General features: G+C 70.4%; 2 protein-coding genes across 3 annotated transcripts; both read right to left on the minus strand.

Moving 5' to 3' along the window:
• Positions 1-207: 207 nt before the first annotated feature.
• Positions 208-12,010, minus strand: ERBB3 (erb-b2 receptor tyrosine kinase 3). Of its 2 annotated transcripts, none has more exons than XM_032713510.1 (28): positions 11,940-12,010; positions 9,188-9,339; positions 8,929-9,115; positions 8,430-8,555; positions 8,288-8,353; positions 8,089-8,207; positions 7,803-7,944; positions 7,611-7,724; positions 7,420-7,540; positions 7,277-7,350; positions 7,095-7,185; positions 6,541-6,740; positions 6,229-6,361; positions 5,828-5,918; positions 5,604-5,758; positions 5,426-5,479; positions 5,031-5,172; positions 4,644-4,763; positions 4,458-4,556; positions 4,187-4,372; positions 3,950-4,105; positions 3,708-3,783; positions 3,490-3,636; positions 3,279-3,376; positions 3,004-3,162; positions 2,579-2,650; positions 1,887-2,151; positions 208-1,484 (listed from the first exon to the last, which is right to left on the minus strand). In XM_032713510.1, the coding sequence occupies exons 2-28, from the start codon at positions 9,266-9,268 to the stop codon at positions 949-951; spliced, it is 3,810 nt and encodes a 1,269-aa protein (XP_032569401.1). In that variant the 5' UTR covers positions 9,269-9,339; positions 11,940-12,010; the 3' UTR covers positions 208-948. The 2 variants fall into 2 exon arrangements, with proteins under 2 accessions (XP_032569401.1, XP_032569400.1); XM_032713509.1 differs by having other exon boundaries at positions 3,004-3,165.
• A 952-nt stretch (positions 12,011-12,962) lies between these two features.
• Positions 12,963-14,474, minus strand: RPS26 (ribosomal protein S26). The gene is made up of 4 exons (XM_032713513.1): positions 14,201-14,474; positions 13,684-13,861; positions 13,150-13,280; positions 12,963-13,064 (listed from the first exon to the last, which is right to left on the minus strand). The coding sequence occupies exons 1-4, from the start codon at positions 14,201-14,203 to the stop codon at positions 13,029-13,031; spliced, it is 348 nt and encodes a 115-aa protein (XP_032569404.1). The 5' UTR covers positions 14,204-14,474; the 3' UTR covers positions 12,963-13,028.
• Between the last annotated feature and the right edge of the window lie 1,138 nt (positions 14,475-15,612).

A 15,612-nucleotide genomic window follows, 5' to 3' on the forward strand; every position in this document is an offset into this window, starting at 1 on the left:
GCCACCGTGACCCCCCTGGGGCCGGTCACTGCCCGAGGCTGTCGGTGCCCCCGGTCCCACTCACCGCCCCCAGCCCCGTGGCCCCGCCGCAGCCCCCGGGCTCCGGTCCGTTGTGCCCCCTCAATCCCCCGGTCCGGTCTCCCCGATCCTCCCCCTCGCCCGGTGTCCCCTCCCCGACCCCCCCGAGCCGCAAAACCGACTCTGGTGTTGAAATTCCCTTTTGTCTTTATTCAGCCCCGTCTCGCCCCCCTCGACGCCAGGGACGATCCCTGAGCGGGGGGGTCCGGGCTGACCCCCCCAACCCCGGGCAGCCCCCGAGAGACCGGGGAAAGCACCACGGAAAAGGGATTCCCGGGGACGCCTCGCCCAGAGCGGGGCAGGGGGCGGCTGTGCCGACCCCCCTCACCCCGGGCAGTGAGTGCTCTCCTCCCCCGACCGCGGGACACTCCTCGAGGTGCCCCCGCGGGGGTGGGGGGTTGGAGGGACACCTCCAAACCTTCACTCCGGTTCCAGCAGGGAAGGGGGAAACCCGAAAATGAGTCTGGGGTCCTTCAGAAATCCCGTCTGACCTCGTCTGCTGCTCCCCCCCGGGTCCCGCAGGGACCCCCAGCACACGGGGAGCACCTTCAGCTGGGGGGAGCAGCCGGGGGACACCCCCCGGGCATGGTGGGAGGGGGACCCGGGGGTCCTGACCCCCACCCAGCCCCTTCTTCAGGGGGTCTGGGCTGCCCCCTCCCCACCACCTCGAGGGGCCCAGGATTAGCTCCCCCAGCCTCGCACCCTCCAGAAAAGACCCTGCAAAGGGTGGGAGGGAGCAGGTGCCCCCCAGACCGGGCTGAGACCCCCCCGGTCCCCGCCCACCTTCCCCGGGGTTCATCCCCGGGGGGGGATCCTTCATATCCAGTGAGTAGCCCTGGGGGGGCCCGGGGGGCGGCCGGGGGGGGTCCCCTACGTCCGCTGGGCATCGGCCTTGGCGAAGAGGCGGCTGTGCCAATAGTCAGGGTTGTCGAAGGCACAGTCCGAGGCCTCCAGGCTGCGCAGGGGCTTCATGCAGGGGGTGGGGGGCCCGCGGCAGCCGGGGCAGCGCGGGGTCACCACGGCCTCCATCTCCTCGTAGCCCTGCTCCTCCTCCGGGGCGGGGGGCGCGGGGGTCTCCCCCGGGCGCATGTCGGTGTAGCCGTCGTGGCGGGGGGGGCTGCCCTCGGGGCGGGGTCCCGGCCCCCCGGACACGCTGCCCAGCGAGCGGCTCAGCCGCGGCTGCTTGTTCATGTACTCATAGTCCTCCTCGTCCTGCCCGCCCCGGCCCGGGGGGGCACCCGGGGGCCCCCCCGGCTCTGAGCCCACCTCCATGTACTCGTAGCCCAGTTCCTCCAGCGAGGCCGGCCGGGGTTGGGGGGCTCCCGGGGCGCCCCCGGGCCGGCGGTTCATGTACTCGTACTCCTCCTCCTCCGGCTCCGGCATCGAGCCCCCGGCGGGGTCTGGATCTGCGAGGTGGGGGTGAGACACCAGCCGGGCCCCCCCCAGCCCTCCCAGGCCCCCCTTTCTGCCCACAGGACCTGTCCACTGAGTCTGGGGGGGGGGGGTCTCATCTGGGCTCATCCCACCCCACAACCCTCACCCCCACTGTGCAGGGATGGGTCCCTCCACCCCCAATATTGGGGACAGACCCCCTCGATCTTTGGGGATGGGTTGCCCCCCCCCCCCCAGCCACTGGAGCCCCCCAGCCCCTGAATCTCAACCCCTGCAGGGATGGAACCCTCCCCAGGGACGGGCTCCCTGTCCCCCCACGATGGGGGAGCCCCCAGACCTGCCCCAGTGGGATGGGACCCCCTCCACAAGGACGGGCCCCCCCCCCCTAAGGACACCCCCAGGGCCGCGCCCCTCACCCCGCTGGGTGCAGTTGGGGGTCACGTATCCGTTGGGGTCCTCCTCGCTGCCCTCGGAGCTGGGGGGCGGGGGGGGGAAGCTCTCCCGCTGGGACAGGTACGCGCTGTCCCCCCGCGAGCGGAGGCTGCGACAGAGGCTCCCGGACAGGGACCCGCCCTCGCCCAGGTCCAGCTCCGAGGCGGTGCCGCGACCCTCCGACGACTCCGACACCGTCCGGCCCAGGGACTCCTGACGGCTGCGCCGCAGCGGCCGCGACCCCCCGCCCTGGGGGACACGGGGGTGAGGGGGGACCCTGCGGACCCCAACCCACCACTGCCCCAGGACCCCCCGCCCTGGGGGACACAGGGGTGAGGGGGGACCCTGCGGACCCCAACCCACCACTGCCCCAGGACCCCCCGCCCTGGGGGACACGGGGATGAGAGGGGGGACCTCTCTGGATCTGACATCTCCCCCTGCCCTGTGGGACACAGGGGTGAGGGGGGACCTCTCTGGATCTGACCACCCCCCCCCCCGGGGGACCTGGGGCTGAGTGGGGGGACCCAAACTCCCCCTCCCTGCCACCCCACAGCCACGGCTTCCCCTCCCATTGTCACCCCCTTGTATGCCCTGCCCTGGCACCCCATGGCCCCCCTTTACCCTGGCCAACCCCCCGAGCCCCCCCTTGACCCCTCACCCCCCGACCCCCCGGTACCAGGCGGGTGCTGCTGAGGCCGGGCTGGTTCATGGGGATGTATCCGGCGGGGGGGCTGAGCAGGCTGGGGCTCTGCGGGGCACAGGGGGGTTGGCACCCAGCAAGGGGGACACAGGGGCTGGACCCCTCACCCCACTGTGGGAACAGGGCGTGGGGTCCTGACAGGGCACGGAGGGGATGAGGTAGGGGGGTGGCACTGCGGGAGTGGGCTCCATATCCCACCCCCATGGGAAGGTTTGGGGCTGGGAGACCTTGTACCATGTCCTGGGACCCTGTGTCACATTCTGGGACTGTGTGTCACATCCCAGGCCCCTGTGCCCCTTCCCTGCCCTGTGCCACATCCCAGGACTCCGTGTGACATCCCAGGACAGCCCCAGCGTCCCCAACATCCCCAGACCTGGAGAGGGGGGACAGGGGGGTCTCACCCGGGCGCAGCTGCCCCGCGGGCGCTGTGGGTACAGCCCGGTGGTGGGGCCGAAGGAGACGTCCAGCTCCTCCTCCTCGTCCAGCTCCAGCGTCTCCATGTCGTCCAGCTCCTTGTCGCTGAGGGTGGGGGGCTCGGCGGGGGGCACGGCCCCGCTCTCCTGCTGCAGGAGCGGCCGGGTCAGGGCCATGGGGAGGGGGGGTCAGGGGGGCTCAGGGGGGCCGGGTCAGGGCCATGGGGACGGGGTCCGGGGGGGCTCAGGGGGGCCGTGCTCACCTTGATCACCAGGTAGCGCGGGGGGTCCCGGGCCATGCGGGTGAACTCGTTCGCCAACTCCTTGAAGGTGGGACGGATGTTCTCGTCGATCATCCAGCCTGGGGGGACAGAGGGGGCTGAGAGCGGGGCAGGCGGGCAGGAGCAGGACCCTCCAGGGAGCGGGGCCAGCTCTGGGGACAGCAGCAGGACCCCCGGCAGCGGCCCCACTCACATTTCACCATCACCATGTAGACGTCGATGGTGCAGATCTGGGGCTGCGAGAGCCGCTCGCCCTTCTCCAGCAGGTCGGGCACCTCTGCCAGGCGGATCCCGGCGTAGGGCTCGGAGCCGAAGGTCATCATCTCCCACAGCGTCACGCCTGGCACGGGGACAGTCCCCGTGAGCGTGGGGAGACCCGCCGGGGGGGGCCCACGGGGGGGCTGCGCTCACCGTAGCTCCAGACGTCGCTCTGGTGCGTGTACTTCCCAAAGTGGATGCTCTCCAGTGCCATCCACTTGATGGGCGTCTGTCAGGAAAAGGGGCAAGCGGGGAGCGTGGGTGGGGGTTTGGAACACGGGGACAAGTGTGGGGGGACACCCTGAGGAACAGAGGACACGGGGAGGAGAGGACACAGGGGGTCCTGGGGTGCCCAACAGCACGGAGGGGGAGGGGGGGTCCCTGCTGGGCCCCACCTTGACCTCGTTGTAGAAATACTTCTTGTCGTCGGGGTAGAGCAGGTCGGCGATGCCGAAATCAGCCACCTGCACCTGGCTGGGAGACTTGAGCAGCACGTTGCGGGCGGCCAGGTTGCGGTGGACCATGCGGTGCTCCTCCAGGTAGTACATGCCCTGGGCAAGGGGGGACACACCGGGGGCTCCAGCAGCACTGGGGAGGACCAGAAAGGCCCCCAGCCCACTGCAGGGACTCACCTTGGCCACCTGGACGCACCAGTTGAGCAGCAGCTGGGGGCTGATGGAGTCGCGGTTCTTGCGCACGTATTCCAGGACGGAGCCCAGGGGCAGGAGCTGCGTCACCAGCTGGAGCTGTGGCCCGGGGCAGATCCCCAGCAGCCGCACGATGTAGGAGTGGTCCAGGCTGCCGATGGCCAGCATGTGCTGGGGGGGACACTGTGAGCCACGGCCGAGCCCCCCCGCCCACGGGTCCTCCCCCGGGAACACCCCCGGCACCTCCCGGACTCACGTCGGTGACGGCGTGGAAGGACTGCTGCCCACTCCAGTCCTGGATCACCTTGATGCTCACTGGGATCTTGATGGAGTCCCCGTCTGGGATCCAGATGCCCTGATGGCATGGGATGAGGTGGGATGGGATGGGATGGGATGTCCCGGTGGTGCCATGTCCCTGGCTCACACAGAGCCTCCCTCTCACCTTGTGCACGGTGCCGAAGACACCAGAGCCCAGAACCTTCAGCCGCTTCAGCTCCGTCTCCTTGAAGATTCGGGCCAGCACCTTGTTGGCCTTTTCACTGGGATCCAGCGGCTCCAGGCTCTGCCAGGTGGGAGATGGGAATGGGAATGGGGATGGAGCAGGATGAGGATGGAGCGTGATTGGGATGGAAACAGAGATGGAGATCTGGGATGCAGGTGGATGGAGATGGATGGGGCTGGGGCTGGAGAGGGACAGCAATGGCTACAGGCAGGCACGGGGATGGGAACAGCCAAGGATGGGTCCCACACCCTTCCCACTTCCCCACAGCCTCAGGGCTCCCCCCCAGCTCCGTCGCAGCCCCCCAAGGAGCGGGATCCCCCAGCTCACCTCTCCCCTCTCCAGGTAGCGCCGCATCGCCCGTTTCTTCTGGATCTTCTTTCCCCGCCAGTAGAGCAGCGCGAGGAGGACGATGGAGCAGGAGAGGAAGAGCCCCCCGACCACCATCACCGCGATCAGCGTCGGCGCCTTTCTGGCCGCGGGAGGAGGCCGGGGCTCAGCTCCCAGGGCTCAGTTCCCAGGGCTCAGCTCCCAGGGCTCATCTCCCAGGGCTCAGCTCTTGGGGTTCAGCTCCCAGGGCTCAGCTCTTGGGGTTCAGCTCCCAGGGCTCAGCTCCCGGGACTCAGCTCCCAGGGCTCAGCTCCCGGCACCATCCCCCTGGCATGGCAGGGCAGGGGATGGTCCTGCAGCCCCCCGGGGTCCCCGGAGCCCCTTGCCCACAGTACCTGGACACGGGCAGGGCGTCCCCCAGGCAGTCCCGCAGCAGCGGCCCCAGGCACCTGCAGGGATGGAGATGGGGCTGAGCCGGGGTGGGAGCCCCTCTGGCCGGGCAGGGAGTCCTGGGTCCCCCACCTGCCCCCTGCGGGGTCCCACCCCCCCCTGCTGCCCCCCCGCCCCACACACCCGCGGGTGCAGTTCTCGTGGCAGGGCCGGCACTCGCGGCTGCCGTCGGGGAACTTGTAGATGGGGCCGCGCTCGCCCAGGACGCCGTCGGGACATCTCTCCACGCAGTGGGGCCCGTCGCGATAGTGGGCACAGCGGGTGCAGGTGTCGGCGCCCTGGGGGGACACGGTGTGAGGACCCCCGGGGGCGTGGGGGGGTCCCCGTGCCCCCCGGCCGGGCCGTACCGAGCCGTTGCAGGTGACGCCGCCCTCGATGCGCTCGCACTCGGGGTGGCACTCGAAGCACTCGCCGTCCTGGGAGAACTCCCGCATCTCCCTGCGGGCACAGGGCGGGGTCACTGGCCCACCCGGCAGCCGCCCACCCTGGGAGCCCCTGCCAGTGTCTGTCCCACCCTGGAGTCCATCCCAGCTCCCATCCCACCCGGGAGCCCACCCCCAGTGCCCATCCCACCCCAGGTAAACCTCCCCCGTGCCCATCCCAGCCCGGTGCTGACCCCGCTGCCCACTCCGGCGTCCATCCCACCCCGTGCCCACCCTGGGGCTGATCTCCCTCCGGTGCCCACCCCACGCCCCCAGCCCGGTGCCCTCGCAGGGCCAGCCGCCCCCCGGCCCCCGTGCCCCCTGACCCGTGGGTGAAGCGGCAGGTGGGCACGCAGACCCCGCGCCGGCTGTAGTGGCGGCAGGACAGGCACTGCCCGGGGCCGGGCCCCCAGCAGCCCTCGGCCGAGCACAGCGGGTCACACACCTTCCCCTCTTGCTCTGTGGGGGGAAGAGGGGGCTCAGAGCAGGCTCTGGGGGTCCCGACGCCTCAGAGGGACGGGGGGGCTCAGCGGAGAGCGCGGCATCCCCGCGCCCCACAGGGACAGGGGGCTCGGCGTGGGGTGTCCCACAGGGGTCCCGGGGGGTTCCACGCCCCCTCCCCAGCCCGGCCCACGCACGGCACTTGCTGCGGGGTCTGTTGTTGCGGATGTCGAGGTCGGCGCGGGAGCGGCTCAGCGCCGCCCAGTGCACGGTGTGCAGGAAGCAGAGCCGCCGGTTCTCGGTGATGTACACGCGGCCCGCGCTCACCTCCCGCAGCGAGCGCAGCCCCAGCGACGTCACGTTCTCGTTCTTCATGATCAGCAGAGAGAAGCCCCGGCTGCGGGGAGGGGGGGTCAGGGCGGGGGGGCCCGGAGAAGGGGGATCTGGGAGTCAGGGGATGCACCGAGAGCTGGGGGGATACTTGGGAGATGCTCCAGGAGCAGTGGGATGCTCTGGGAGCCGGGGGGGATGCTCTGGGGGGTGAGGAGATTCTCCGGGAGTGGGGAGGGGAAGGATCACCCTGAGGGAATATGGGGAGAAGGACCCAGGGATGAGAGAGTGCAGGGATGGGCAGGGACGTGGGACAGTGAGGGGACTCAGGGACAAGGGATGCAGGGATGGGGGATGACAGGTGTATGCAGGGATTAGGGCTGAGGGGGGATGCAGGACACACACGGAAGGGGGTCCTCACTTGTAGAGGCTCCGTCCGCCGATGGTCTCCAGGTTGGAGAAGACGCTGAAGTTTTGCATGTGCTTGGGCCAGGACTGGATGTTCAGGTACCCTGCAGGAGGGAAGAGGGGTGTCATGGTGGCCCCGGGGGGCCTCAGGGTGCCCCAGGGGTGGCCCCGGCGTCCCCCAGCCCCGCTGCTCACCCGTGATCTCCCGCACCGTCCGGAACACGTTCAGCTTCTCGGGGTCCAGCGCCGAGATGTTGCGCCAGGGATCCCTGCGGGGCCAGAGCCGTCAGCCAGGCTGGGGGGCTGCATCCCCCCGGCCCCCAGTGCCCGTCCCTCACCCCTCCAGGCCCGTGATGAGGAAGTCCAGGTTGCCCAGGATCTTGGTGCAGTTGATGAAGGTGTCGATGTTGCTGGAGTCCACGGTCTGGTACTTGCTGCCGGCGCCGGTGCCCTCGCAGGCTGTGGGATGGGGGAGGGTGAGGGGTGGTCCCGCGGCCCCCGGCCCCCTCGGGCCCCCCCAGCCCCGTACCCTTGGGGCACAGCCCCCCACAGGGCTCGCACATCTTCAGCCCGTTCTTCTCCACCTCCATCTTGTCGTTGGGGCAGGCGCGGACGCAGGAGCTCTGGTCCACCACGAAGTTGTCTGTGGGGAGACCCTCGTGGTCAGAGCCCAGCCCCCCCAGACCCCCAGTCCCCCCGGGACCCCCAAATCCCAACTCACGGGGGCATTCCCGGACACAGACGCCCCCGTACTGGTACTTGGTGTCGGGGTTGGGCTCCAGCTGGAAGGTCAGCTTGTTGTAGATGAGGGGCTGGGGGCACAGCGGGACACACTCCCCGCTGTCGTTGAAGTGCCGGCAGGCCTGCGGAGGGACGGACACACGGATGGACGGACGGACACACGGACGGGAGGGGGGACGGGGAGGATGGACGGACAGGGGGATGCAGGGGTGTCATGACACAGACAGGCAAAGACTCCCCTGCCCCCCGGGAGCGTGGGCACGTACGAAGCAGTGGGTGCGGAGGGGGCCGGTGCAGCCCCCCGCACACTCCTCGTGGCAGCACTCGTTGGGCGCCCGCCCGAAGCAGCGCCCGTTGCACTGGGGGGCACAGATGGTCTTCGTCACTGCGGGGAGAGGGGGGGTCAGCGGGAGGTGGGGGGGTCCAGCTCAGCCCCCTCGGCCCCCCACAGCCCCCGGTACCCACGTTTCTGGCAGTCGTCGGGGCCGGGCCCCCAGCAGTGCCCGCCGCAGCTCTCGTGGCACGGGGCGCCTGCGGGAGAGCGCAGAGGGTCACCCCCAAAGCCTGGGCATCAACCCCCCCCCGGCCCCCCAAGCCCCCCACGCACAGGCCTTGCCGTTGTCCTTCACGATGGGCTCCTGGCGGGTGTCCCGCATGATGTCCCTCCACTCCACCGTGTCCACGTGGCACAGCTGCGCGTTCTTCTCGATGTAGACGCCGCCAGCCAGGATCTCTGGGGGGGGCAGGGGGTGTGATGGGGGCACAGACCCCCCCGGACCTGCCCAGCACCACGGCTGGCACAGGGGATGGCACAGCTCCAGCACAGGGACCACGGGGGTTGGCCCCGCTCCAGGGGACACTGTCACCCTGCGATGGGGACAGCACGGGGGGCACGGGGGGAGTGGTACTGACCCACACCGGGGACCACTGGGGGGCACAGGGGGTGGCACAGCTGTACATGGGGACAGAAACACTCTGGGGTGGGGACCTGCTGGGAACGGGCACCACGCTGGACTGGGGACCGCGGCAGGATGGCACCGCTCAGGGCGGGGACCACAAGGCGCAGGGGGTGGCACCGCTCCGGGCTGGGTGCCCGGGGGTCCCACCTGTGAGCTGGTTGAGGCCGAGGTGGCGCAGGGCGTGGGTGGCGTTGGGGTTGTAGTTGAGCAGCACGAAGAGCGCGAACTTCTCCTCGTAGAACTGAGTCCCGCGGATGACGCGCAGGTTCTGCAGCGGCAGCGACGCGAAGACGTTCATGGCGATCAGGATGTAGCCCGTCACCTCCCGGATGGTCTGTGGGCACGGGGGGTCAGCCTGGTGGGTGCCCTCCCCCCCCCCGTGTCCCCCGAGTGCCCCCCAGCTCACCTGCAGGAAGGAGAGGTCCTGCGTGTGGTCGATGAGGACGATCTCCAGGTTGCCCATCACGATCTCGCAGTTGTTGTACATCTTGTGCAGGGTCTGGTACTGGTGCTGCGCGTCCCCCGTCACGCTCAGCCCGTTCAGGGTCCCCGCGCACACTGTGGGCACAGCACCCTGTCCCCACTGCCAGCACAGCCCCCCGGGGCCAGCCACGACCCCCCCTCCGTGGCCACAGCTGTGTCCCTCATGGGGTCCCTGTCCCCTCCACGCTGGCCACATCCTCCCCTTGGTGGCCGTGCCGCTCATGGTGGCCGTGTTTCCCCCTCAATGGCCATGTCCTTTCCTTTATGGCCATTACCCCCCCACAGTGGTCATGTCCCCTCCTCAATGGCCATGTCCCCTCCTCAGTGGCTCTGTCTCCTCATCAACACTCCTGTCTCTGTCCTGTGCTGGCCACGTCCACACCCCCACCTCCCACAGTGTCCCCTCCACGACGTGTCCCCCCAGCACTGGCCACGCTGGTGCCCCCAAAGTGTCCTGGTCACCCCCATGGTGTCCCTGCCACGCTGTCCCCATGCCCCCCCTGTGGTATCCCTGTCCCCTCCATGGTGTCCTGGCCATAGTGGTGCCCCCGTGGTGTCCTCGACCCCTCCGTGGTGTCCCCCCCACGCTCGCCCTGTGCCATCCCTGTCCCCCCCAAAGCCCTGCCCCAGCTCTGTCCCCGCCGTGGGGGTGGCAGTGCCCGGGGGGGGGGTGACGGGTGCTCCCCCACCCTCCCCTCCCCACCCCTGCGCGGTGCCCGAACCGGCCGGGCAAGGGTTGCGCAAGGCGGGTGCCGCGGGCACGGCCCCCCCACGCCCGGCACACCCCGCCCGGACTTCGGCCCCGGCCCGGCCCGACCCACCCGCCCCGACGCCCGAGCCCCCCGGACACCCCCGAGCGCAGGGGGCGGGGGGTCCCCCCGGGGTGAAGGGCTCCGTCCCCCCCGCGTGGGCGCACAGGGCCCCCTTTGTGCGCGGGGAAGGACGCGCCCCCTCCCCGCCACCGCACAAAGGGGCGATTGTGGCGGGCGGGCGGGGGGGAGGCTGAGCCCCCCGAAACCGGTACCCCCGGGGCACAGCGGGGTGCGGGGCCCCCCCCGGCCCAGCAGACGTGACTCAGGGCCCGGCGCGGGGGGGCCGCGGTGGGTAAAAGGCAGCTTTGTCCGGCCCCGAGACCCCTCCGGAGGCGGCTGCAGAGAACGGGCAGCTCGGTGCATGAACGGGAAGGGGCGCGGGGCCTGCAGCCCCCCCTCGCGCTCCCCCCGCCCCGGCCCGAGCTATTTTAACAGGGAAAGGGGCTATAAAAAGGTCCCAGCTGTGTCGAGCGCGGCCTCCAGCCTCGACGCCCCGGCGATGGGCACAGCGGGGCCCAAAGTGGGGGGTGTGGGATCCCCGTGAAACACGGGGGGCGGGAGGGGGGGGCAGCTGGGACCTGCCTGGGGATTCTCCAGGATGCCGGCGGGGCAGGATCCAGCCCCTCCCTGGACCCTCGTGGCTGGGAACGCTCAAGTGTGTTTGGGTAACGTGGTGAATCATTAACGGCTGCTCAACCAGTCCGACCTGACCCCCCGGGCACGAGGGGCTGCCGGTGCCCGACCCCCGGGGTGCACCTGCCCAGGGGGTGGTGGGGGGCGAGGCCGGGCCCCCCCGGGCGCCGCGGCGGCGTCGCGGCCGGGCGTTATCAGCGCGGGGCCTCGCCGGCAGCTCCGGCACGTCCCCGCTATCAGCCGCGTGCCACCGCGGCCCCCCGGCCCCCGCCGCCAGGAATAGCACCGGGGGGACCCGGCCGGGAAGGGGGGGCCAGACCCGACCTCCTGCCCTCGGCCCCGCCGGCGGCGGCACAAAGGGGTCTGTGTGCGCCGGGCCCGGCCCCAAACAAAGGGGGCTCTGAGAGAGGATGGGGACCAGGGTTTGGGGGGAGCAGCGCTGGTCCCGCTCCCCGTGGTGCCCCCGTGGTGCCCCTGGGCCCCCCACTGTTCCCTCTCGGGGTGGAAGCCCCCCGTGTGATCCGGACCCCGTGGGTGGCACCCCCGAGGCGTCGCCGGTGGCACAAGGAGCAGGGGGGACACCGAGGGGTCGGGCGCGACCCCCGCACCAGAGCACCCCCCGGCCTGTGAGGGTGACGCGCCGGCCCCACCTGCGCGTCCAGCTCTCGGTGTTTTTCCTCTGGGGACTGAAAAACAACTCCCGGGCGGATCCGGCCCTTCCGGGGTGCGGGGGGTGCGGGGGGGCCGGAGCGGGCAGGGACGGGGTCCTCCCCGAGGGGTCTCCCCCCGTCTGGGGTCCCGCCCTGCCCCGGTCGGATCCCGGAGGCATCGGCGGGTCCCGGCCCCGCAGCCTAAAATTAGCCCGGGCAGCTGCGGGGGGCACAGGTGCCTCTGCCCGGGGGGGCCCCGAGCCCGGCACCGACCCCCGGGAAGGGGGGACCGAGCCCCGGCCCCGCCGGAGCCGCAACCCTGGGGGGCTTTGCCGGTCCCCGTCCCCCCGGGGCCGTGGGGGTCCCCCCGGGACAGGGGATCGCGGGACGCCCCCGCGAGCGTTGGGGCCGCGGGAATTGTCGGGATCCGGCACCGGCGGAATCGCGGACGCCGGGACCGCCAGGACCCCCGAGCTCTCCCGGTCCCGCCGCCCGTCCCGGGACCCGCCGACCGCTCCGGCAGCCCCCGGTTCTCCCCGGTGCCCGATCCCGCCGCCGCTCCCCCGGTGCCGGTGCTCACCTGCCTGCGCGGAGCCCGGCGCGGGAGCGCGGAGCAGCAGCACCAGGAGCAGCAGCAGCGCCCGGGGCCGGTCCCGGTCCCGGGGCCAGTCCGGGTCCATCGCGGCTCCTCTCCGCGGGCCCGGCGCGTGCCCGGGCGCGGCGGGGGGAATGCACCTGGCGCGGGGCCGCCGGGGCGGGACGGGCCGGGATCGGGGCCGGGCCGGGCGGGGCGGGGGTGTGGGGGGGGCCCCGCTCCGCTCTCCGCCCCTCCCGGGACCCGCCCGCCCCGCCCGGGGCGGTGGCACCGGGACCCTCCGCCCGCCCAAACGCGGGCCGGGCACAGCCGGGGGCGGCCCCGTCCCGCCCCCCTTCCCCGCTCAGGTGAAGCTCCTGTGCCCACCCCCCCCCCCCCCGGGGCAAAGTCTGACCCTGCCACAGCCCCCCCCCCGACCCCCGGTGTGCCCCCAGCTCCATTCACACCGCCCCGGGCACAGCCTGGCCCCACTGGACACCCCCAAAACACGGGGGGCATCGTCTGGACGCCCGGGGGGGCAGGTGGGGGTGTCAGAGCTGGCCCCCCCCAGCTCAGGGCAGGTCTGGGCCCTGGGCAGGATTTGGGACCCCCACAGTCCCCCTCCCCACATTTGGGGCCACAGTCCAGGGGCAGCCCCCCCAGTCTGCCTCATGCAGGGGGGTGATGCCCCCCAGGTGTCCCCCAAACACACCTGGACAGAACCAGTGTGCAGAGCTCCCCCAAGGGGGGGTCTCCAGGGTGGGCAGCAACCCCCCCCCAAAACGGGGTGACCCCAGGGCCCCCCCCACGAGAAGGGGGCTGGGAACCCCTCCAGAAGCCCCAACGCCCCCTCCCTCCATTCCCCAGCCCCCCAAAAAACACAGAGTCGGAGTCAGAGCAGCTCCCACCTCCCCACACGAGGTGAGCCCAGGCCCCTCCATAAGGGATGTGGGACCCCCTCAGAAAGCCCCAAACACCTCCCCCCCCTCCCCAATTCCCAGAGCCCCCCCAAAAAACACAGAGCCAGGCTCGGAGCAGGACCCTTTATTGAGTCTGAGCTTGGGGGTCCCGGGGCCACGTTCAGGCAGAGTCTCCTCACATGGGCTTGGGGGGCGGTCGGGGGGCTGCACCCTGTGGAGAGAGATCAGCATTAGGGGCCCTGGGGGGGCACAGACCCGCGGGCCCCCCGGGCCCCCCCAGAGCCCCCCATACGTACGGCGGGGCGGAAGCGGGGCGGGGGTGTCCGGTCCTTTCGGGCCTCCCGGGAGCGGTTCCGGACCACCTTGCTGTGGATGGCGCAGCTGACGCAGTAGTGCAGCTTCACGTACAGCTTGGGCAGCACGTAGGCTGGGGGGGGAGCAGGGACCTGAGCCCCCTGAGCCCCCCCAGTGCAGAGGGAGCAGGGGGGGGCTGGGTTTGGGGTGATGGAGCACGGGGGTGGGCTGGTTTTGGGTGACAGCCCCACCTAAGCAGGGTATGCTCAGTCAGAGGGGGCAGGGAGAGCAGGATGAGCTGGTTTGGGGTGGCAGAGGCAGCAGGGTGGGCTGTTCTGGGGGTGATGGAGCAGGGCAGGATGGGCTGGTTTTGGGGCAGCAGAGGTAGCAGGGTGGGCTGTTTTAGGGGTGATGGGCTGTTTTTGGGGCGGCAGAGGCAGCAGGGTGGGCTGTTTTGGGGGTGATGGGCTGGTTTTGGGGTGGCAGAGGCAGCAGGGTGGGCTGCTCTTAGGCGGGGCAGAGGCCCCCCAACTCACAGTCGAACACACTGGCCTCCGATATGTCCCTGACGGCCGCGGCCTCCACGATGTTCCTGATGACGAACTTCTTGATGGCCTTGTCCTTGGGGACGCAGCGGGCGCAGTTGGTGCAGCGGATGGGCTGCACATGCCCGCGGCCCTTCTTCGCCCGCCCGTTGTTCCTCCTCTTCTTCGTCTGCCCGAGGGAAGGGCCGAGGGTGAGCCCCAGAACCCACTCCAGGCCCCCAACCCCGTAACACCCTCCACCATTCCCAGTAACCCCCCACAGCCCCTCACAGGCCCTGGGGTTTCCTTCCGCCCCCCCCCATCTCCTGCTCCATCCACCCCCCAGCACCCCCTGCCCAATATGGGCTTCCCTGCGCTCCCCACCGCCACCCTGTGCCTCCCACGCCCCTCCCGCGCTCCCGAAGCCCCCGAAAAGGCTTCTCTCAGTCCCCCCTGCCCCACGCGTGCCCCGCGCCGCTCCCGGGGTCCCCCAAAGCCCCTCGAGGCGCCCCGGCCACGCCGCGCTCACCATGGCGGCTCTGAGGGGGCGCCGGAAGAGGCGCGGCCGCCGCACAGCCGCCCTTATAAGCGCTCCCTCCGCCCGGAAGCGCCTCCGCCGCCGCCCCAACCCGCCGTGGCTCCCCCCAGGCCGCCTCGCAGGGGCTGCGCCCGAGGCACCGGGACGGGCGGAGGCGGTTCCGGGATGGGGAGGGCGGTGGAGAGGGAGGGGGAGAACGGGGACGGGGACTATTTCTCCTCGCTCGGGGCGGCGGAGGGATCCGCTGTACGCGAGGTGTAAGATAAATTCGCGCGCTGGGTGACGTCATCAGCACTGCCCGCCGCGAGGGCTGCCGGGAAATGGAGTCCAGGGGGGCTCTGGTGGTCCTCCCATTCTTTGGGGGGGGGCCGCCTGCCCCACCCCTATGGTGGGACCCCCAGTATCCTCACCTCATCCCTGGGGGGTCCCCAGTATCCCATGTGTCCCCCCCAGGGCCCCCACTGTCCTGTCACCATCACAAACCCCCAGAGGAGACCCCCAGTGTCCTCCCCCCATCTCTGGGGGTCCCCTCTGTCCTGTCACCACCCCAAACTCCTCCAGCAGACCCCCAGTGTCCTCCCCCCGCATCCCTGGGGGGTCCTCAGTGATGTGCCCCCCACAGCCCTGGATGTCCCCAGTGTCATCCCCCCCCACCATTCTGGGCGTCCCCAGTGTCCTTTGAGCCCCCAAACCCCTGTGGGGTCCCCACCGACCCCCCCACATCACGGAACCGGGGGGGGGCATTAAATTACTCCGGTTTATTTATAACAGACCCTCAGCCAGTACAGTACAAAACTTACAGTAGATCTCGTTACACAAATCATTAATTACAATATTTTACAGATACAAAAGCTCCTGGGGAGGGGTTGGGGGGTGGGGGGGACAGGGGGTGTCCAAAAGCGAGTCAAAACCTCACAAAAAAGGGCAAAGCAAAGACAACAGCGAATCCATTAACGAGAGACAACCAAAAAACTCCTGGGGGAGGCGGGGTATTGCACATCCTCGTTTGTTCTTCATCCATCGGATTAAAAAATAGATATTTACAGGGATAAAGCGACCTGGAGGTTTTACAAAATTCCTACAGTTTTGTTTCAGACTCCGACAGGGGAAAAAAAAAGAAAACGGAAAAGGGGGGGGAAAAAAAACAACCAACCAACCCAAGGGGGGCTGGAAATGGCAGAGCTTCGATTTGGATTAAAAAACCCCTTTTTTGGGTTGGTTTGGGCGCTGGGGGGGGAGGGGGGTGCCGTGGGCACCCTGTTATGGGCGGCTGGGAATGGGGGGACCCCCCTCCTTCAGCCGCCCCCAACCTCCCCCCGCCACCAGAGGCCGTCACGGAGAGCAAAAAGGAGGGGGAAACAAGGGATAAAATCCCCAAAAACGGGATAATGTCCCCGAGAGAG

The sequence above is a fragment of the Chiroxiphia lanceolata genome, chromosome 30, assembly GCF_009829145.1.
Source record: "Chiroxiphia lanceolata isolate bChiLan1 chromosome 30, bChiLan1.pri, whole genome shotgun sequence".
Lineage (NCBI taxonomy): Eukaryota > Metazoa > Chordata > Aves > Passeriformes > Pipridae > Chiroxiphia > Chiroxiphia lanceolata.